A 22,183-nucleotide genomic window follows, 5' to 3' on the forward strand; every position below is an offset into this window, starting at 1 on the left:
AGATGTGTCCCAGGTCTGAGCAGAGGGGTTGGCACAAAGCAGATGTGCTGTGAACCAGTGAGTGAATGAGCAGGTGGACGGATGAGAAATGCATAAGATCTGGTCTCTTAGTGGAAGAGAATTGCTATGCTCAGGTCCGCTTCGTAGTTCAAACACTAGATGCTGCTGTTGATATGGTGAGAGGTACAGCCTGGTGGGAGCCTGGAGGAGCTGGGCCTGCAGCCTGAAGGAGGGTCTGGCATCAGCTGACATACTCCAATGCTCCCATAGGCAGTGAGTGAAGTGAAAGTCGCTCAGTTGTGTCTGACTCTTTGCGACCCCATGGAATTCTCCAGGCCAGAATACTGGAGTGGGTCGCCTTTCCCTTCTCCAGGGGATCTTCCCAACCCAGGGATTGAACCCAGTTCTCCCGCATTATTGCGGATGGATTCTTTACCAGCTGAGCCACAAGGAAAGCCCAGTGCTCCCGTGGACAGGAAGGAGTCTAATGGCTGGGGCTGCTGCCTGCCTTTGCCCAGCTTCTTGCTAAGCAAAGGATTTGCATTATTATTTACTTTTATTTTATTTTACTGATGCTTTGAAATTGCGGTGCTGGAGAAGACTCTTGAGAGTCCCTTGGACTGCAAAGAGAACAAATCAGTCAATCCTAATGGAAATCAACCCTGAATATTCATTGGAAGGACTGAAGCTGAAGCTCCAATATTTGGGCCACTTGATGTGAAAAGTCCACTCATTGGAAAAGACCCTGATGCTGGGAAAGATTGAGGGCAGGAGAAGGGGAGGACAGAGGATGAGATGATTGGATGGCATCACCAACTCAATGGACATGAGTTTGAGCAAAGTCTGGGAGATGGTAAAGAACAGGGAAGCCTGGTGTGCTGCAGTCCGTGCAGTCTCAGAGTCAGATATAACTTAATGACTGAACAACAACCATTTATTTGTAATTGGAGAATAATTTACAATGTTGTGTTAGTTTCTGCCATACATCAAATGTGAATCAGCCATAGGTATATAGATGTCCTCTCCCACCTCCTACCCTATCCCACCCCTTTAGGTTGTCACAGAGCACCGGGCTGAGCTCCCAGCATCATACAGCAAATTCCCACTAGCTGTTTTACATATGGTAATATACATGTTTCAATGCTGCTCTCTCAATTCATCCCACCCTCTCCTTTCTCTGCTGTGTCCACAAGCCTGGTTCTCTATGTTTTTAACCGATTTTGAATGAGTATGTTATGACCTGTGAAAATGACATGAACACACGTTTTGGTGTCCACCAAGTTTTTGGCCACAATCACACCTGTCTGCTTAACTGTTGTCTGATGTTTCTGGTTACATCGCTGGGTTGATGACTTTGCCGGTCATGACAGTGACCATGTGGCTCTAAAAGGCTCCAACAATGACCACCTGGTTCTTTACCGACAGTCTGAGGTTCCTGCTATGGGTGATTCCGTCCCTGCTTCTTAGATCAGCACAGACAAGCTGACAGCATCAATCGCAGGCAACAGAGCATACTACACGCCCCTCCCCACATGAGGGCCCCCGCTCATCAGAACAAGTGGCTGCGGCAAAGCTGAAACCTGGCTTGCGTGGCACTACCCACGTAGGCTACGGGTTTGCTCAGGACGTGTCCCTCCACACAGGAATTACTGCAGGACCAAGGCCTCCTGGGCCCGGCACACCACAGGCTTCCTCTCACAGCTTCCCTACCCCCACCCCGCCCATTTATTCCCAACCCACTGAGCCACAGAAAAGTCAAAGGCCCGGACATAAATATCAAAAGCTGTGTTTAATTACAAGATTCAAACAGAAGCAAGGCAGAAACTGCAAACGGAAACTTCAGGAACTAATATCCCGCTTTGAATTCCTTGACATTTGTCAAACTTCAGAAACAAAAAAAGAAAAAGAGAAATTCCATCCGCGTTCAAACATTGACGACGTACAAAATGGCTTACAGGAAGGCGTGGTCCTCCGGGGAAGGACGGGGTCCGCTCGGACCCTCCCTCCCCTCCTCTCCTGCCCCGTGGCTGCCTCCCCGTCCCGCCTCCAAGGCCAGGGGCTCCCGTGGGGTGGGGCGGGGCAGGTCCAGCTGCACCACCCTCACCCAACCGCGGGGTCACCTGTTCTTTTTAGGAAACACAGAAACAGGTGGAAGACGTCTTCTGGTTTTTTGTTTTGTTTTGTTTTCAGAAACAAACATGGTTTCTTCCTCGGAGGCGTGGCTGAGACGTGAGTCTGGCGCTGGTATCGTTTGGAATGGATCATGGTTTGGCCCCCGCCGGTCTGCAGCAGAGCGGCGGGACGGGAGGGACGCGGAGCCGGCGTGGGGTCGAAGGATCTGGGCCTCGCCTCTCGTCATGGACCTGGAGGATAGGCCGGGGCCCTGGCGGTCACAGCCCCAAGTGCCTGTCCGGGCGGTGGCTCCCTGGCCAGCCCCACGTGGGGGCGGCAGCATCTCCGTCCTGAGGTTCAGAGAACCCTGTCTGTGAGGTAGAAGACGTAAGCCAGTTCCAGAGCCCCCCCGCCCTCCCACATTCCGGAAGCTCTCCGCCCGCCCGCGGTAGCTGGAGGCCCAGGTTGCGTGCACTGATGGGGTGCTGAGCGTGCAGGTGACCGCGGCGAGGGTGGGGGCCGAGTTCCTCTAAGCGAAAAGGCAAAATGGGGCCACCGGCCTGGCGCCAGCCACCCCCCTGCTTCGGAGGAGCAGTCCGAGGGGCTCGCACCCGAAGAGGCGACACCACCAAGATCTCAAAAAGTCGTGGCCATTTATTAAAATATGGAGGAGCTGGAGCACAGGCGCTGGGCGCTCACCGCGGGGCCCCAACCCCACCGAACCGGTGACAACCCCAGTCCAAGCCCCGGGGGCCCTGCGGACCAGAGCCACTCCCTCTCCCGCCCCCGCCCCCGGGGAAGCAGCAGCAGGGTAAGCACCAAACTGGGCGTGTCCGAGGCCACCGGCGGAGGTGCCGCTCTGCCCTCCCCAGGACACCACCGCGCGGGAAGCGGATCGCGCGCGGCGCTGGCCTCTACCGGCTGGGGGCTTCGCAGCCACACGAGCTCGGAGCAGGGCTGGGGGCCGGGGTGCGGCCGGCGGGCTGGAGGAGGACGTGCGCATCGGCCAGACCAGAGCACCAAGTTGGGGGCCGCGCGAGTCCAGTCCGGAGCGCGGCGCCGAGTCTGCGCCCTCCCCTAGGCCGAGGGGCCGGGTGGGGCCGCGAGGCATTCGGGTTCCTGGGGGGGCGCGTCTGCCCCGAGCTTCTCCTCCGGCGCAGACTGTTCTGGAGTCTGCTCTGCCGGCGGAGGGGTTGGGACCGCGTCTTCGCCAGGAGTTTGCCGGCCTGGGACGGGGGCGGGGGCGGCATCTGGGTCCGCATGGGGCTGCTGCGGGCCGTCGGTGGGGGCATGCGCCCAGGGCGACTGAGGTAGGTCCTTCTGCGAAGGAGAGGCCGCGGGTTGGCGGGGCCGCGGGGTGGACGGGAGGGCAGGGGAGCCCCCGAGGGTGGGCTCAGACCGGGAAAGGGGCTGCGCTGGGACCTGCACCACCACCACCACCACCACAGGGACCCCGGGAGGCCGCGACCTGACTGCTCTGGCTTGTTCTCCCTCGGGAACCTTCCAGAACCCACCCACCAGCTCTGGACCGGGCAAGGCCCTAGGGAGTGAGAGCTCTGATGATGATGGGCACTGAGCCCCAGAGGCCTTCCGGAGAGCCTGGGGGAGGGTCCAGTTGTAGGTGGACTGAAGTGGGAGCTGGAGGCCCCGGAGACAGGCAGGCCCCGGGGATGGAGGGGGTTTTCCAAGGGGCCAGCAATCCATCCCTGAGTTCCAAGACTACAACGGTCGGTCGACCCGTCCTGCACAGGGCGCGGCCTCGGTCCCACTTCTCTACGGTTTTAGACAAGAACAGGGCCCAGCCTGCGCCTCACCCACCCCAAAGCATTGAGAAGCCCAAGTAGAAACCCACTTCCCAGCGACACCCGACCTCCGGCGGTGGCAGGAGGGGAAGAAACACAGCACCGGGACCAGGCACTGCGGGGTTCAGGTGGAACGCTAGGAGGTCTTACTCAACTTTAACTCTAGTTAGGGCTTATTAGGCTATTACTGCTCGCAGACAGTCATAGCAAACTGGTATTCACCGCAAAGCCGCTGCCCGTCCAGAACACGCCCAGCTCCCTGCGCCAGAGCGCCAAGGCGCAGCTGGTGACCAGCGTGCAGGGCACGAGGTAGAGGAGGGCAGGTTGGCCGCGCTGCATGAGGGCCAGTGCCATGAACGTCACCAGGAGCCCGATGCCGTAGGCTGCAGGGACAGAGACGGGCAGCATGTCACCCCATGGTGACTGACGCACCGGGAGTCAATCCTCCCCACCTTCCAGGACACCCCACCGCCCTGCTGGGGCAGGCAAGAGCCCACGCAGGGGTCAGCCCCCAGACTGGGGGGGCGGTCATGGGAGGGCCTGGAATCCTTGGGATGGCTGAGAAGGAGCTGCAGAAGTGTCTCGATATCTCGGTTTTATAAACCTCTAATCAGAAGAATAATCTGAACCAAAGTAACACAGGTACAGAACTAGAAAATGAAATCTTTCCTGAGTGAGCACGTGAAAGCCCTGAAGGATCAGATGACACCTACACTTGGCGCCGTCATCCAGAATAAACAGGGTGCTTTTTAGGGCTGTGTGAATGCAGCCATGCAGGGATCGCGCGAAGATGGACATACAACAGGCAAATGCGATGAGAGGCTAGCAAGGGTCGGCCTGAGCCCAGCAGAGGGTGTGGCGCTGTACTGACCGCTGTACTGACCTTGCAACTGCTCAAGAATTACAAGAAAGATGACTCACTGGACCATCTCTTCCAGGCCAAGAGCCCCATCTCCAGCACAGGCCTCCACTCCAGGCCGCTTGCCCTGCCCCTCACCTCTACGTTACTGAGCAATTGGATTATGCTGGGAGAGTCCAGATGATCGAATGTGGACTCTCCATGTATCCTGAAGCAATCCATCCACACAAACTAGGGATCTCAGTGACAGGAACTACAGGACAATCTGACACACTGTGGTTCAAAGGGGAGGACCTTATGGGTGCATGTGGACAGGCTGATCCCAGGGACTGTGACCCTGGGGGCCGGCATGGAGGACAGGTCCCAACCTCAGGAACCCAGGGGAGGGCAGACAGCAGTGGCTCAAAGGTACGCCAGCCAGGAAGGCCAGCCTGTGTCTGCCTGGCCCACTGGTGGCTGCGGCAGGGCCTGTGCCCTCTGCACCCCACTCATCCTGAAGAGCTGACCCAGTGGGACAAGAGAAGTGGTTTGGACCATCTTAGAAACCACCAGGCTTGACAGAAAATGAGGAAGCATCCTGTTCGTGTCAATGAATTTGGAAACGAAACAAACTGAAGACAAAAGGAAAAAGACAAAGATAAAGACCAAAAAGAAAAGAGAAACAGCAACCACAGTGTACAGTGAGGAGGCTGTGACACAGGGGGAAGACCAGACGGTGGGCTTACCGATGGTGCAGGCCACGAAGTAGACCCTGGAGGACTGCACCTGGATGTCGAAGCGGTGGCAGTAGGCCACGAGCAGCCCTGCAGAGACAGGCCGTGGGCGGAAGCTGTGGGCAGCGGCCTGGCCGTGCCCCAGCTGGGCAACAGTGCTCCCATGGAGGGATGGGGCACCAAGCGTTCCTCCCCAGCTCAGGAGAGAGCTGGCCTGGTGCCGCCCTGGACTCCTGGCAGGTGACTGAGGCCTCAGGCCAGTGCAAACCCCAGCTCAGCGGCCACCTGCTGAGGAGCCACCTGAGGCGGAGGGACCTTGGGGACAGAGCAGCTGGAGAGCCAGGCAGGTCTGTGCAACTGGGACCATGCCTCCATGGAGTCACCTCCCTGCCGTCCTGGCCCATCTGGCCAAGCTCCACCTCTGCTCACTGACCCACCAGCCCCTCTGGTCCAGCACCCCCAGGGACCCCCAGGCCACCCAAGCCCAGCCCCAGTACCTGGGACCAGGATGTCCCCGAAGCCCAGGAGGGAAAAGGGGCGGTCACACAGGGCCAGCGGTGAGGCGTTCAGTCTGGGTACCTTCAGCACCATGGGCAGCTGCAGAGAGGGGCAGTGTCTCCAGTACCCGCCAGCCCTGCTCCCTGCACACTCAGCACCTCGCCGCAGGATACTCCTACCTTCTCGTGGGTGGCTGAGTCCGAAGGCCCGGTCGCCACCTCCACCATAATGCTGTTCCCGCTCTAAGAGAAGGGGGGCGCTGCATCAGGAGAGGCTGAATGCAGCAGCTGGACCAAGGGGCAGGGCGTGGGCAGGCTGGGGCAGGGCCATGGGGTACGGGCAGGCAAGGGCGGGTCGTGGGCTGTGGCAGGGCCCACCTTGGTCAGGAAGGGCGTGATGAACACGAAGAAGACGTCGTAGATGAACAGCACCAGCAGCAGCAGCGTGCAGGCCTACGGACGGATGGACCAGGCGTCCGGAGGGCTGCCCTCCACCTGGGGACCTCCGCCAGCTCTGCCCCACCCCCACCCCCACTCAGGGTGCTGACGCACAGACCCTCCAGGATGCATCAGCAACCCCGCCCAAGGCTCGGACTTTCCCTGTAGGAAGGAACATCTTGCCACCTTGACGAGAACATCAGAGCATGGGCAGCAGAGGCTCAGGGAGAGCCAAGATCTGGGCTTCTCTTCATTTTGGCAGCATTGTTCAGTTTATGGAATTTCTAGTTCCCCAGCCAAGGATGGAACCCCAGCTGTATACAGTGAGAAAACCAAGTCCTAAGCTCCGGACCAACAGGGAATCCCCTCCGCTTCTGAGTTCCTGATGGAGACACACGGCCATGACTGGCCAGCCCCAAGTTTGAGCACCATCTCTGCGTTTCCCTGTGTGTCTCTAGGTTCCCGCTGCGGGGTCGGGCCTCAGCTGGGGTCACAGTGCCAGCCTGGTGCTCCAGGCAGAGCCCCATCCTCCTGCCTGTGGGTTTCATCTGGTTCTCCTCTATTCACCTCACCAACACTGCAACATCACCAGGGAGGATCCCCTTGGCCCAGCCGTCACCAGTGCAGCAGCCATGCCGGGAGGCAACTCTGTGCTAATCCTCAACCCCAAGGTGGCCAGAGGGACAGAAAAGCAAAAACCATACCACCCACAAGGGGCTGGGCTCAGAGCAGAAGACCCTGGGCAAGGCCAAGTGGCAGGAGGGCAGCAGGCAGACACAGGAGGCTCCAGCCCTCATCCAGAGCTCCCCAAACCCTGGGGGACCCTCACCTTGAACGTGGGGAGGCGGATGGTCTTCAAGGTATAGAGGCAGAAGGCGATGCCCAGTGCGTCCTGGAGGATCCAAGCCCACCTGGAATGCAGCACAGCCTCATCCTCCGGCAGGGTCTCCTGAGAGCCTCCACCAGTCAGCCCCCCCCGCCCCACCGGCCACCTGGTCCAAGCCACCGGTGCCCAGCCTCCCCCAAGTGCCATGGCCCCATCCCTCTGCAACAGTGGCCTTCACTCCTGGGGCACAGGATGGGGCAGGGGGTGAGGAGAGGAGAGCTCTGCAACTACAGATTCAAACTTTTCAAAAATATCTTTTAAGTGATTTAGAAAAAGAAAACTCGCACACACACACCCCACCTTCCCAGCCAGGTGCCACATACACTCTCTTGGGAAACAGAGGCTTGGGGTTCTGAGGACACAGTCTGGAGCCCCAGGACACAGGGCCACTTCCAAATTTGCAAGTTGATGCTCTGATGAAGCTCCAGTACTGGGGCTCCCCTGCTGGAAATTGGCCCCCACCACCTGCTCCATCCTCCCTGCCCCTACTCCTCAGAGCTTCATCTGAGCACAGGGTCAGTCTCCAGGCCAGGGCACTGGTGGGAACGGTGCCCGGCGTGGGTGCCCAGACATGGTAGAAACCAGGGCCTGTTCTAATTTCAAGTGGGGGAGTGGGCCTTCTGGCTGGGACTTAATCTTGAGAGCTCACATTCTTTTTGTGTACAGAGAACTCCAAATATTTTCACGTTTTCCTTCTGCCAGTTAAATCTGTTGTGGCTCCAAACGGCAGCACAGCCAAGAGTGTTTAACAGCCCCAGAGAAGCTCAGAGAAAGTGCCAGATGGTGTCGGTGACAGCGGGGGTGGGGACATGGGGACCGGCAGTGGCTGCCTCTGGTGGGAGGCTGCCCAGGGGACACGAGTGTTTGCAGAGGCAGAGCAGTGGGCCCGGTGGCGCCAGGCCACATCCAGGCTGCCGCTGAGCCCATGGCTCCACGCCTGGGCAGCAATGCCAGTGGCATCTTCCGCCCAGATTGCAATTGCAGACCCCAGGGCACCAGACAGGCCAGGAGGCAGCTAGAGCTGGGCAGCCATCCGTTGAGCCTGGTCGGCACCTGGACAGCATGCAGTCACTGCGTCCAGAGCACTGACAGCAGGGCTTTTCATAACTGGGAGCTGGCCCGGATCCAAGTGCCCGGGTCAGACAGCTCGGGGAGGCGAGGGAGGTCAGAGCACCCGAGGACAGCACCCTGCTGCCCCACCTCCCCCCTGGGGCGGTGGCACTGCACTTACTGGTCCTCATTCCGGAAGATGCCCCACACCACGCTGACGGTCGCACACAGCAGCGCCAGGAGCAGTGTGCGGACCTGAGGGCGCTTGTGAAAATAGGGCAGGCTGTTGTCAGGGACCCTGCAGGCAGGCAGGGGCATCAGGACTCTGACCTTCACGGTGCCAGCTGCCCAGCACCGTGGGCTCAGCTCAACTCCCGTCCCAAAGCCTCCCATCCATCCCCCTGTTGCCCTACCTGGTGCCCCCCACCCCTACACGGATCCCAGGGGGCCTGACCCTGAATGGGATGTGGGGGGAGGAAGGCCAGCTCAGAGCCATCCCCACTTCCCCAGGAGCCCCCAGCCAGCCCTGAGGGGGCACCTGCCATATGCATGCACTGCGCCAGACTAACCGAGGGCTCTGGAGAGGGCCCTCAGCCTCACGGAAGCTATGGCGCCTCAGAGGCAGGACGGGGAGGGGAGAGGCCGAGAGGTGGCAGAGCGGGACCGCTTCGAGTAGAGCCAGTGCGGGCTGCCCCGGGGGGCTCACCTGCACTTGCAGAACGGCAGCCTCTGCACGAGCGGGGACAAGCAGCTGTAGAGGCCGGTGGAGGAGGCCAGGCAGAAGATGCCAATGATGACATAGACTGGGGGGGAGTTGCAGGGCGGGCAGCAGTGAGGGGCTGAGGCGGGCTCTGCACCTCACTCCCCTGGCAGGGGGGCGCACCAAGGGAAGGGAGGGGCGGCCCCGCCTGAGGCACTCCTTGAAGGCAGGGACCACAGCCTCCACCCCCCACACACCACCCTGGGGGCTGAGGCAGGGGACCCACCAAGCTGGTCATAGAAGAAGTAGAGCAGCACTAGCATTGAGCAGCACATGACCACGAAGACGCAAATCATGACCGGCGTCACATCCACAGCCTCGTCCTCCTGCTTCTCGGGCCCATCATCCCGCTTGTGCTTCATGTATCTCCTGGAAAGACGGGCCGGTCAAGGGGCGCCCTGCGGCTGGCACTGCTTCTGGGGCTGCAGGCACGGCGGGGGCAGCATACCTGGCCCCCGTCCAGGCCCACCATGTGTATGAGGGTCCCCCGACGGAGGACCCTGCCCCCAGGACCTCACGGGAAGGCGCCGGGAGCTCTGGTCCTCACAGGGAGGACTACCGGAGGTGGGCTCTGGCACCTGGGCCAGGCTGTGGCGGTGCTCTGGGAGGAAGGCTGTGGGTCCCATGGGGCCACCCTGGCCCTGGCCCCGGCCCCGGCCCTGCCCCCGCCCCGCCCCAACTGTCCCACAGGCTGCCCTGGGCTGCTGCTTTCCAGGGGACGCCCCTGCCCGGCCAGGCCAGAACCCCAAGGGCCTCTCAGCAGCTCTCCTGGGTGTCATGCTGCCTTTCTAAAGAGGCCCCTCTTGCGGTCCCCTGCCCAGTGTCTAGGCTGCCTGGCTAGCACCCACCCACACACACAGGGCACTTACTTCCTGACATCCCGGCTCCCAGCCCAATAGCCCCCGAGCGCGACGGTGCCCACGGCCATGAGGAAGATGATGACCATGTTGTAGTCCAGCATGGGCTCCTTGGGCGCGTGCAGCGCTGCCCGCACTGCCTGGCCAAAAGTCTGCCTCGGAGAGCACAACGGAGCTAAGGCTGGGGAGACCCCACCTCGCCCCACCCCATGCCCTCGCCCAACACGTCTGACCCCAGAGAAGTGGGCCCTGCTGGGACAAGCTAACCAGGTGTATGTGAAGCAGCCGGGAGGTTGACAATGGGTCCCTCGGTGGGGAGACGGGGAACCTAGAGTGGGACCCTGACTGTTCCCACCTCATTCGTGTGCTGATGCTCACCTGCTCTGGACCCGACTCCCCACATCAAAGCCGACCAAGCCTTTGGTCAGCCCAGGTCAGGCCAGGAAGGCATGAGGGGGGCTGGCACTTAAGGTCTCTGGCATGTGGGCAGGGTTGGGGTCTCCTCTCCTGAGGTTCACGGCACTGTGGGCCCATCTCCCTGGGCCCTGGCCCAGCTGCAGATAGTGGGGGGCAAGTGGGCGGCCCTACCTGGAAAATGTCCAGCATGTCTCGGTAGCTGAGCAGGGCCACGGGAATGCCGATCTCCTCATATTGCGTCTTGTTGCCTCCCGGGGGGACCTGTGGGGCCGGGGGCAGGAGAGGATGACTACCCCTGGGTGGGGCACTGCGAGCCACCGACAGCCGGCCTGCCCTCGGAGCCGGCGGGAGGGTCCTGCATGTGTGTCGGGGTCCTCAGGGCCAGGAGGGCAAGCCTGTGGGTTCAGCCTCTCCCTCCCAGGGCTGAGCTGGGGGCACCAGTCAGTCTTGGGGAGGAAGAGGCTGGCTCATGGCCCACGCCACCCACCCCCTCAGAGATCCTTCCCAGGCCTGGTCATACCCCGAGCACAGCTCTGGGATACAACCCCCTCCAGACCACAGTCAGAAAACCAAGCTCCCTGTCTCCTCTGCCCAGACCCCTGCCTCAAACCCTAACCCGGTCCCGCCCCCAGGGTCCCAAGCTGCCCAGGAGGCCTGGGGGCCGCACCAGCGCCTCCTTGCTGACGATGAGCAGCCCGCGGGCCCCACTGCCCTGGGCCAGCCGCACTTTCTCGTAGAAGGTGCAGTTCCCCCGTGCCACCAGCGGGATCTGGTTGCTGAAGCCTTTTGGGGGGAGGTCGGCGGGAGAGCAGAGCACGGAGCTGGTCCAGTCCCGCACCTGCAGGAGAGACTGAGGGAGGGAGGCCTTCAGAGAGGCAGAGGGGATGGTGGCCCGGGCAGCCAGGTGGCAAGGACCCCGCGGGGCACCCAGGCCACCAGTGACTGCCACCCCACACTGCCTCACTGCAAGGTTGGGGGGGCCAGCCCCACAACACGCACTGCACAAAACACACACATGCGCACCAGCACACACACACAACCCACATCCACACCACACACAGACACATGCATGCACGTGTGCACACAGACACACAACACACAGACCCCAATCACCAGGCAGATGAGGGCGTCTGGAGCCCGTCACAGACACCACACGGGGCAGGCAGGAGCTCTGGCCTTAGTGATGACAATCGATCCACCTGCTAAACCAGGCACCGGGCATCCGTGTTCTCTGGGAGGAGTCAGGCCGGACCAGGGAGCAGCATGTCTGGGCCGCCCCAACGACAGGGATGGGCAGACCTCTGTGTCACTTGTCTAAGGATTTCTGGCCAGCCACCCCAGCCCAGCATGGTGGGAGGGATGGGAGGTGGCTGATGCCCCGGACAGGGGACATCCCACAGCAGTGTCCCAATCCTTTACTTACAACCGAGGAAACCGGGGCCCAGAGAGGCTGGGAGCTCCTCTGGGGCCACGTCCCTCCTCGGACTCCCAGCAGAGCACTTCCTCCATCCTCAGGGGCCCTCCCCAGGATCCATCCTCCAGAGTCCCCCCCAGGACCCAGGGCAGGAGTGGAGAGACAGGTGCCTTGGGTGGAAAGCCCCATGGGGAGGGGCCCCAGCGCAGGGCCACCCGCTGGACTCACCGCTTTGCTGAGGTCATGCGGCAGGTGGGCCCACTGCGGGTTGTAGAGGATGCAGTAGTCTTTGCCTTTGGGGCCACCGGTCTCAGACACCACATGCACCATGCCATACTCACAGGCCACCTGGACAGGGGGTGGAGTCAGAGTAGGCAGGGGCTGGCCTATGGCCCCGCCCAGCTCTGGATGGTCCCGCCCTCTGCCAGCGCAGCTGGGGCCCTCAGCTCAGGCGGACACAAGGGAGGGCAGGGCCAAGCCTCCTCAGGGAGATCTGCACACCAACCGTGGCCGTGCCAGGGCCCCTCCATGTGGCTCCAATGGCTGAAAGGGAGGAGTAGAGCCACGCCACACACACACAGGGCCTGGGCCCACCCCAGCCCCTTGGCTTCTTGGAGCCAGAGGGGCCCAACAGGACCCCAGCTCTGCACACAGCAGTTCCAGGATCCATCTCTCTGTACCACCCGGAGGCGAGACACAGACTGTATCCCTCAGTATCCCCCTAGAATCTTCCCCAGAGACAACAGGCAGGAGCCCCTTTGTGCTGGTGACAGACCCACACCCACCCCAGAATGTGTTGTAGTTGGGGAGCGGGGGGCTCTGACTCAGCAAGGGGTCCCCAGGGGCCGTGGCCCAGACAGCATGCCTGGGACACAGACTGGCTCTCAGAAGGCCGGGTCCTCTGTGAACATAGGCCAGGGTCAGCTGGCGGTGGTGCAGAGAGGGGCTGGGGTCCCCAGCTGGCCCTGTGTCTTGGTGTATCACCTGGGGCTGCTGGGTCAAGTGTTTGGCAAAGCTGTGTTTACAGGGCATGGGGCGCCAGAGAAGCCAGGTATGCAGGCGCTGCCACCAGCGCTTGAGGGAGGGAAGATCAGCGTTGTCCTGCACCTGCACCTGCCCCTGCCCAGCCAACCCTGTTCCCTCTACCTGAGGCAGGACTAGGAGCCCTGGCTTCCAGGTTCTCCCCACCACCGTGCCACACTCAGAGCCCCTGCCACGCCCCCACCTTGGGCCACTGCAGGGAGTCTGTGGTCCCTCAACCCCCCAAGCTGAATCCGGCCCACCTTCTGTATTTGTCAGTAAAGTTTTACTGGAACATGGCTGCCTGGTTCCTGAATGCAGAGCCTATGCTGCTTTCTGCAGAGCCAGGGAGTTGTAGCAGAGGCCATGCGACCCAAAAAGCTTTTAGAAAACGTGTGCTGACCCCTGGTCTATGAGCCCTGAGTTGCCTGTATAACATAGGAATGGCTAGAAGCATTTCTTTTTAATTTAAAAAGGTCACTTAGAAGCACAAGAGCACACGTCCCAGCCCACCCCCCCCACCCCCCACCCCACCCCACCACAATGTGCACAGCTGGCTTTCCCTTAAGATATCAGCCTGGGCTGTGGCAAAGCCCAGAGAGCACAGTCTTGCTGTGGATACGGTCTCCCCCCCGGGGGAGGTACAGGACTGGGAGCAGGTCTTCCAAAGGGCCCAGAGCTCTCAGTGCCCCTCCTTCCCCCCATTCCAGCACTGCCCATTCCAGTTTGGAGAATGAGAAAAGCCACTAAGGACAGGCCACCTCCCAATGCATTACAACCACAAAGCAGGTTCAGGAACTTTAGAGAAATTATGCTTCAAGATGACACTGACAGCATCCATGCCAGGGTGCTTAGAAGCTAAGGGATCCAGATGGGGAGCAGTCTATGTAACACTTGGTGAGTTCTAGGAGAGGGTGGGGTAATCAGGACCTGGGAAGCTTAGAAAGAGATGTTTAGGTGGAGCAATGTGGGGCAGGGGAGGGGTGAAGGGGAAGATGCAGGAGGGGTGAGGAGGGGAGGTGAGGGGTGGGGACAGGTGGGGGGATGGTGGAGGGATACATGGGCAGGTGAGGGGCAGAGAAGGCACCCACACGTTCAGATCTGCTGAGTAACAGACCCCATGTTGGCCATTGTATACACAACTTGTACCAATGGTGTGGGGGTGTCCAATCCCTCGTCCAGTCACAGAATGATTGGGAGTGAGCTCACGGTCGTGAGCAGGCATCCTCTGGCCCCATGGAGAGCTGGCCATACCCTTTGGCGCCATGAAGAACCATGCCCAGGGGTCTGTCCTAGAAAGAGCTGGCCCAGGTGCCCTCCTCACTCACTCCCACACTCTCCTTGGTTGCCCACACTCAGGGTAAAGTTCAAAACCCTCAACCAGCTGGGAATAAAATCCAAACACCTCAGCACCCTGCTCCGACCAGCGCAGTCCACTCCCCTGGAGCCCAGCCCAAGGAGGCCGCATGCCCCGCCTGCCCTTTATCCCATGCTGGAGCTGTTCCACTGCTGCTCCCCCCACAGCCCCGCCCGCCAGAGTGCCTGACAGGCCTCCACCTTCCTCAGGTGTAACCACTGGAGCGTCCTATGGGCCACTATAGTGGACCCTCACCATCTCCAGATAAATCATCAGCTCTCAGGAGGTGAGGAGGAGAACGAGACTGACATACACACACCATTATGTATAAAATAGATAACTACCAAGGACCTACTGTATGTCCCAGGTGGCTCAGTGGTAAAGGACCCACCTGCCAATACAGAAGACTCAAGTTCGAACCCTGGGTTGAGAAGATTCCCTGGAGAAAGAAATGGCAACCCACTCCAGTATTCTTGCCTGGGAAACCCCAAGAACAGGGAACCTGGTAGACTGCAGTCCACGGGATCATAAAAGAGTTGGACACGACTTAATGACTAAACAACAACAAGAACCTACTGTGTAGCACAGGGAACTCTACTCAGTACTGTGTAATGGCCTATATGGAAAATAATCTAAAAAGGGGTAGGTATATATATAACCGATTCACTGTGCTGTACACCTGGAACTAACACAATACTGCAAATCAACCATACTCCAATAAAAATTAAATAAATATCTGCTATTAAAAAAATAAAAATCACCAGATCTCACACCTCCAGCCCTGCCCTCGTCACCTGCAACTTTCTCCCTGGAACACCTTCTTGACCCAGCAAACTCCTACTCATCCCCCAGAACACCCCTACGGTACCTTTGCCTCTTGCTTCTGAAAATCATTCCCAGGCCAACCGCACTGTTCCTTCTGTGGTGTTCTTGTGACCCTTTGCCCACCTATCACTTTGCCACTTTTTTTTTTTCTTTTTCTAAATATTTACAGAGCTCAAAATCCCTGCTTCCAATGGGTCAGACTGCTGAGGAAAACGAGCAAAGAGGGCTGGGGGAAGTACAGAGGGCTGGCAAAGCAGCTGGGGAGGGGGTGGGCCAGAAAGCTGCTGGAATGTGGCACCCCTAAGCTGAGACCAGAAACACAACGTTGGGGCGAGTTAGGATTCAGGGAAACAGAGCCCAGTGAGCAAAGTGCCTTTAATATGTTAAAGCTGGAAGCAAAGGATAGTTTCCTGTCAGCCGGATCACAGAGTCCTCCTGAATGTGTCAGTGGCACCAGAAAGCTCTCATTTGGACACAAGATCTGACACACTTTGAAAGAGAGCCCTCCTGCAGGGCTGAAAATGAACTGGGAGTTTGGGGGACAAAAGCGGCCTTGGAGAGAAGCCCACAGCCTGAAGCAGAGGTTGGGGGGCTGGCACAGAAAGGTCAAGGTTAATGGCCCAGTTTGTAGGGCTGTTGGGGGAGGGTGGCACCATTTCCAGAGTTGTGGAATTTGGGAGAGAGGGAGGGTTTGGAAAATAAAAAATGCACTCATGGTACTGTACATCAACCATCTCCAGGTCTGTCCCCTAGTGGCGACCCTTGAGGTCAAGTGACAAACAAGTAGCATGCCCCGCGTCCGTGATCCCCTACATCCTCTCTCTGACTGTGCACTGTACACTTCTCCTCCTTTTGCAGACAACCAACTCAAAGCGGGAACTCCCCTGCCAAGGTCACTGGAGAAAAAGATGGGGCGGCGATTCGACCCCACTCCAGGGCTGGGCTCCTGGCTGCTTCTGGACGCCGCCAGACACTGGGTGCCACGCTGGACAGTTGACTACAACCACGGGGAATAGGGGTAGTATCGCTTTCAAGGGGATGCCAGGGTCAGAGAGCGGTAGCCCCCGGCTAAGGCCACGGAGTCAGATAAGGGCGTCCCAGAGGCGGTTGGAGACCCCGAGACAAGACCAGCAGGGGCCGGGGAGGGAGCGGGGTAGTAGAACCTCAAACTTTAGATCCGGGCGGAACCCAGTGACACCACGGCTGGGAACGGCGTCCAGAGAGGGAAGGGAGACCGGCCGGGGGACAGACCCGCAAGGTCACGGCCGGGCCCCAGGCCCACGGGTTCCGGCACCGGGGGCGCGGATCCCCTAAGCTGGCCCCAGGCCGGGCAGGGCGGGGTTCTGCGCGGGGCCGGGGAGGGGTGAGGAGCCGGGGCACCGCGACCGGCGAGGCCAGCGGGGTCGGCGCCGCCCTCACCTGGGCCGCGAGGAGAAGGAAGGCCGCTGCGAGCCGCGCCAGCGCCGCCGCCGCCGCCATGTCGCCCGGTCCCCGCCACAGGCGTCGGCAGATGTTTCCCAGCAACGCCCCGGCGCAGAGCGCCGCGCAGGCGCCCTGCGTCTTTCGCGCATGCGCGCAGCGGTAGGTACAAAGGGCGCAGTGGCGGCGCCTGCGCATAGCGACGCGGCGCGACAAGATGGCGGTGAGCGTGCGGCGCTGCTGGCGGGGTTGGCGGGGTTCGCCGGGTTGGCGGGGTTCGTCGGGCTGGCGGGGCTGGCGGGGCTGACTGAGCAGACTCCGGCCGTGCTCCCCGCCTCACAGCGCTCTGCATCCCCTGCAGGACAAAGAGAAGAAAAAGAAAGAGAGCATCTTGGACCTGTCCAAGTACATCGACAAGACCATCCGAGTGAAGTTCCAGGGAGGCAGAGAAGGTGAGGCCCCGCTGCCCTCCCCCTCCACGGTCCACGAGGAGTAACGGGAGGCGGTACCGGTAACGGATGCCTGGGCCGCGCTTTAGGCGCTTGGCTCGGACAACTCGTCCGGCCTGCTGCTGGCGCCGGCGTGTAGGAACGGTTACACCCCTTTTGCAGGTGGGGAAACTGATGCACGCAGAGGGGCCCAAACCTCACCCGCAGCCACAAGGGCTGGGATTCAGGTCTCTGCTTCCTTTGTGTCTTGTCTCACCCAGGCGGCTGCCCCAGACCCCCACGGGCACCCTCAGCACCAAGGTTTCTCAGTTTCGGCACTGCTGACATTAAGGCCGCATTGTTCTCTGTAGGGGGCCGTCCTGGGCGCTGTAGGGTGTGGAGCAGCGTCTCTGGTCCCACCTACTCGATTCCAGGAGCCCTCTAGTCCTGATGACCACAGGCATCCCAGACATGGCCTAGTGTTCCCTGGCAGGGGCAGAATTGCCCCAGTTGAGAACCCAGGCCCTATACTCAATTTACACGAAGCCACCTGAGGCACCTGTTGAAAGCAGATCTCATCTCCTTGTTCACCACTGTTCTAGGGTAAAGAATGAGCCTTTTGCTTTTGAGTGAGGCAGGCAGCTCTCAGCTGCTTTGGGAAGCTCTGCTTGACTCTGCATCCCGAGTCAGGTATAAGCTCCTGGTAGCAGCTGTCACCGGAGAAGGCAATGGCACCCCACTCCAGTACTCTTGCCTGGAAAATCCCATGGACGGAGGAGCCTGGTGGGCTGCAGTCCATGGGGTCTCGAAGAGTCGGACACGACTGAGCGACTTCACTTTCATGCATTGGAGAAGGAAATGGCAACCCACTCCAGTGGTCTTGCCTGGAGAATCCCAGGGACAGGGGAGCCTGGTGGGTTGCCACCTATGGGGTCGCACAGAGTTGGACACGACTGAAGCGACTTAGCAGCAGCAGCAGCTGTCAGGGCTTGGCAGGTTTTTTCAGTTACTGTGAGGCTTTAACTCTGCATCTCTCTCTGCGATCTGGTGAGGAGACTGGCAGGAAAGATGATGCAGGGTTATGTGCAGAGTGCGGTCCAGGGCAGAGCCCCAGCTCACTGGCTGTGGGACTTTGGCCAAGTCGCTACCATCTCTGAGTCTGTCTCATTTGTCAGAGGCTGTTAACTCCACTTACCTCAGCAGTGGTGATGAAATTACAGGGTAATGTTGTTAGCCAAGGTCCTGACACTTAGTGAGCACCCAGTGCTTCACTTATTCAGCTTCCTCTGATCTTCAGTTTCTTTGTTCGTAAGATGGTGATTCAGACCCCTCCTCCTCTGAGATGTGGACGCCTGGGTAGCATCAGAGTGGCTAAAAACACAGTGCCTGCCCGTCTAGGTACCCAGCCCAGTGAGGCTCTGAATCTGAACAAACACTGGCACCTTGCCGGTTCTGGGATGTACAAGGAGATGGGGCTCAAGGCGCTTGTGTGTGTTTTTTTTAATTTAGCTGCATAAGGTCTCAAATTCCAGGCCAGGTCTCTCTAATTATGCCATATGGCTTAGTTGCTCCATGCGGTGTAAGGTCTTAGTTCCCTGACCAAGGATGGAACCCACATTTGCTGCACTGCAGAATGGATTCTTAGCCACTTGGACCACCAGGGAAGTCCCTTCTGTTCATTTTCTATGCTTCAACAACCCATTTTTATCTCACAGCACCTGTGGTTCCAGACTCTGGATGCCTCGGGCTCAGGTCTCTGACGAGGTTGCAGTGAGGGAGTGTCTCTGGGAGCCCGTCATCTCAGGCCCGGGCTCCCCGTTTTCTGGCAGGTGTTGGGCAGGGATCCTCTGGGCTCCTAGAGGCTGCCCACCGCCCCTGCCACGGACACTGTCTACAGCATGGCAGTTAAGTCCTTCAAGGCTAGCAGGAAAATCTCATTTTTTCAACTTCTCTTTTCAGAAAGGGCCCATCCTTTTAATGGCTCACCTGTCAGGTCAGGCCCACCCAGCATAGCCTCCCTTTAGATTCACTAAGGGTGGACTGACTCATGGACCTTGATCACATCCACAGCGCCCTCTTTTACAGCCTGACCAGACCGATGTCTGATCGAGGGTTCCATCCCACACCAGAGCGGGGGGTGGGGGAATGCTGGATTCATCTGAGAATCCCACCCACCTGCTGCAGCACCTCTCCCATATAAGAAGGGAGGACCCACAGGTGTGGGCTTACTACCTTGCCCGGGGCCAAGTGCCCAGATGTATTACTGGATTTGTCACTGTCCATCACCCCACTTGGTGAGCACCATCACAGGCTTGAGGAGGGCTGTAAACAGTAGAGGAAGCAGAGCCAGGGCCTTGCACTCAGGCGGGGCTGGCAGACTTGTTCTACAGAAGACCAGACGGAACATTTTCAGCTGTGCTGGCCAGACGGTCTCTGTTGCAACTCCTCAACTCCACCATTGCAGCAGCTGAGCCACCACAGCGACATTTAACAAACGAGCGCAGCCGGGTGCCAGTTAAACTGTTTACAAAACCGGCGCAGGCGGATTTGCCGACTGTTTGCGGCGGCCATGGTGCAGGGTCAGCTGTCACTGCTCATCTCCCAGGAGCCCTTCCGTTGCTCCCCCTTTGGTCCTGCATCTGTCCTGTCCCTGGAGAGGCTGCTGCCACACCTGCATCTGGCTGGGGGGTGGCCCCTCACCAGTGAGGGCACCCCAATTTCATGTGCTGACACCCTCGTGCGGCTCGCACTTTGTCCAGAATGACCATTGATCTTATGCTTGTCCATCTCTCTTCTCTGCTTGGTGATTCCGACAAGCCAGTGGAATCCTGAAAGGGTTCGACCCGCTGCTCAACCTCGTGCTGGACGGCACCATCGAGTACATGCGAGGTGAGTGCAGCTGCGGGGCTTGGAAGCGTCCTTGCCAGGCCTTTCTTACTGTTCCTGGGCCGCCACCCACGTGCTGAGCCACCGTGAGCATGGCACCTGGTGGGTCAGACGGCTGACAGGTGTGATTGCTCTGCCACTGTCCTGGTGGGGCTCAGTACACTGTCATCTCGGGACTTCAAGAGTGGAGTGTTTTCCGGATTCACTCATCACCGACCCTGAGCACTTGCTGGAGTTAAGTCTGCCTGGTGGGGCTAGAAAGGTGCTGCATCCGCCGCGATAAAGCTGGCTTCCAGGGGGCTCATCCTACCCCCTCTCTCCTGCTGTCTCTGTCTGTCAACTCCTGCTGCTGACAAAGGGTCCCCTCCCCTTCCTTTCCCATCCCTGTCTCCACAAGTCCCCAGACCCGCCAGCTCAGCCTGAGTGCAGCATGATGGAGCCCCCAGGTTCAGGAGAGAAGGGGGTCTCGCTTCTCCAGGGACTGTCGATGTTGAAGTACACGTTACTCTGGTGCAGAGTAAATGCGGCCACACGCAAGTGTCAAAGGCCACCAGGCAGAGGCCCTCTTTATGGGAGGAGCAACCCTGTAGGGCCTCTTGCCCACCCTCGTTTTCTGTCTTCCCTCGGGGTTTACCCAGAGTCCTGCTGCTGGGGTCCTGGCCCAGCGTCCTCAGGCAGATGACATTCTGGAAAAGGACAGCCTCACCCTGTGGGGCTGCTGGGTGAACCACATGAGCTGGTGTGTGCCATGCACTTACATGGGGTCCTGGCTTGCTGGTCCAGCGACTTTTTGCCCTCTCCTCACCCCAGAACAGCCCCAGGCCCAGAGCCAGCCAGACCCATCCCTGCAGCTCCAGGAGGGAACGGGCAGGCTCGGACAGCTGTTGTCCTGCAGGGTCTGGGGGTGGGGAGTTGCACCCCAACTCAGCCTCTCCCATCATGCAGTAATCTCTGAGAGTAAGATCTCCTCCGTGTGCTGTCACTTCCCCCCACTGGGAACAGCCCGTTGGTGCGGGGGTGAATGGTGGCCCTCCAGGAACGCCCAGATCCTGCAGATGGGTTTTTCTTCTCCCCACCGCCCCTCTGAGCACTCGGTCCATCTCCCCGGGGCTGTGTTCTCATTGTGGAAGGAGGGTAGGCTGCACAGGGCTGTTTCCAGAGCTCTTCCTAAGCCTCTCCATCCATCTCCAGAGAAGCTGCCAACAGGCTGGGAGAAGCAGAGGTGGGGGGTGGGAGCTTGGCCTGCCTTCCCTCCCTCCAGCCCCCACAGCCCACTTCTTCCCACCCAGGCACATCTCCGGGCATCTTCCCACACCGCCTCACTGCCACCCCTCTTCTCCCACAGACCCCGACGACCAGTACAAGCTCACAGAGGACACGCGGCAGCTGGGCCTGGTGGTGTGCAGGGGCACTTCGGTGGTGCTCATCTGCCCGCAGGACGGCATGGAGGCCATCCCCAACCCCTTCATCCAGCAGCAGGATGCCTAGCAGCCAGGCCACTGCTCCTCTGACTTGGCCACCCGTCCGAATGGAACTCTTTTTTGTATAACTTACATTTTTGTTTTCTTAATAAAATTGCAAACCTCAAGTGTCCAGGAGCCCTGGAATCTTCCTTTCAGCTTTGGTGTTCTGGCAAAACCTGGACCTGGGGATTTGGTTCATTTGGCAGAGCTTGAGCCCTGGCTGGGGACTTGGTGGTGACTAAGCATGCATAGTGCCGGCGGGGAATGGGTCATGCCTCTGCAGAGACCCCCCAGGGGTCACCGCCTCTGTGGACACCCCAGCCAACCTTCTCAGCGGCAGCTCCTGTCCTTTCAGTGCCTCTATGCTCTGGCCCAAGGGGTCCTACAGAGCTGGGTCCACTTTGTCATGTTCCAGCACAGCCATATCCCCACAAAGGACAGACTAGATGGAGCCTGCTATCCACCTGGCCCACAACCCCAGAGGTGATCTGAACCTCTTCCCCGCTCGTCTCAGAGGACAAGCCCACCCTGCCCCTCAGCCGGTGACCCCAGGCCATCATCATGAACGTCCCCAGTCCCTGTCCTCAGGAGCACGGCTTTCTCCTGGCCTCGTTCCATAAACCCAGTGTCCTTGTTAGGACCCTGCCCCCATGGGCCCATCCCTGCTGACAGCAGGCTCGTCTCTCATTTGTCACTCTGGAGCACTGATGAGGGTGGATGGGGGAGGCCAGGAGTAGGCATGAGTTGTCCTGGCAGAAAGTTTAAACTGGGATCCCTCCCCCAACACCTGGGGACACACTGGAAGTGGCTACAGAAGGAGACCAGGCTGGATGACTCCCTCGCTACCTGTCCTCCGTCGTCGCCAACAAATAAAGGGAGAACAGCTGGCTTATCTCAGAGATCTGAGCTCTGCCATGGCCCAGCAGCATTAGCCCCTGCTGCCGGGAATTAGCTGTGGGGCCGCTAGCCAATCCCAAATG

At 59.6% G+C, this 22,183-nt stretch overlaps 2 protein-coding genes across 3 annotated transcripts; one reads left to right on the forward strand and one right to left on the reverse strand.

Annotated features, from left to right (window-relative positions):
- Nucleotides 1-2,264: 2,264 nt before the first annotated feature.
- On the reverse strand, nucleotides 2,265-16,572 carry SPPL2B (signal peptide peptidase like 2B). 2 transcript variants are annotated; one of them, XM_070373979.1, is made up of 15 exons: nucleotides 16,427-16,572; nucleotides 12,034-12,153; nucleotides 11,059-11,241; nucleotides 10,563-10,652; nucleotides 9,987-10,126; nucleotides 9,344-9,486; nucleotides 9,064-9,160; nucleotides 8,539-8,655; nucleotides 7,251-7,332; nucleotides 6,362-6,436; nucleotides 6,164-6,226; nucleotides 5,984-6,083; nucleotides 5,499-5,576; nucleotides 4,137-4,297; nucleotides 2,265-3,432 (listed from the first exon to the last, which is right to left on the reverse strand). In XM_070373979.1, exons 1-15 carry the CDS (start codon nucleotides 16,484-16,486, stop codon nucleotides 3,190-3,192), a joined length of 1,752 nt encoding a protein of 583 aa, XP_070230080.1. In that variant the 5' UTR covers nucleotides 16,487-16,572; the 3' UTR covers nucleotides 2,265-3,189. The 2 variants fall into 2 exon arrangements, with proteins under 2 accessions (XP_070230080.1, XP_070230081.1); XM_070373980.1 differs by having other exon boundaries at nucleotides 3,299-3,432; nucleotides 4,070-4,297.
- Nucleotides 16,573-16,598: 26 nt separating this feature from the next.
- Nucleotides 16,599-21,333, forward strand: LSM7 (LSM7 homolog, U6 small nuclear RNA and mRNA degradation associated). The gene is made up of 4 exons (XM_070373981.1): nucleotides 16,599-16,649; nucleotides 16,788-16,878; nucleotides 19,672-19,743; nucleotides 21,086-21,333. Exons 1-4 carry the CDS (start codon nucleotides 16,644-16,646, stop codon nucleotides 21,226-21,228), a joined length of 312 nt encoding a protein of 103 aa, XP_070230082.1. The 5' UTR covers nucleotides 16,599-16,643; the 3' UTR covers nucleotides 21,229-21,333.
- The last annotated feature ends 850 nt before the right edge of the window (nucleotides 21,334-22,183 follow it).

Source organism: Bos mutus, chromosome 7 (assembly GCF_027580195.1).
Source record: "Bos mutus isolate GX-2022 chromosome 7, NWIPB_WYAK_1.1, whole genome shotgun sequence".
Lineage (NCBI taxonomy): Eukaryota > Metazoa > Chordata > Mammalia > Artiodactyla > Bovidae > Bos > Bos mutus.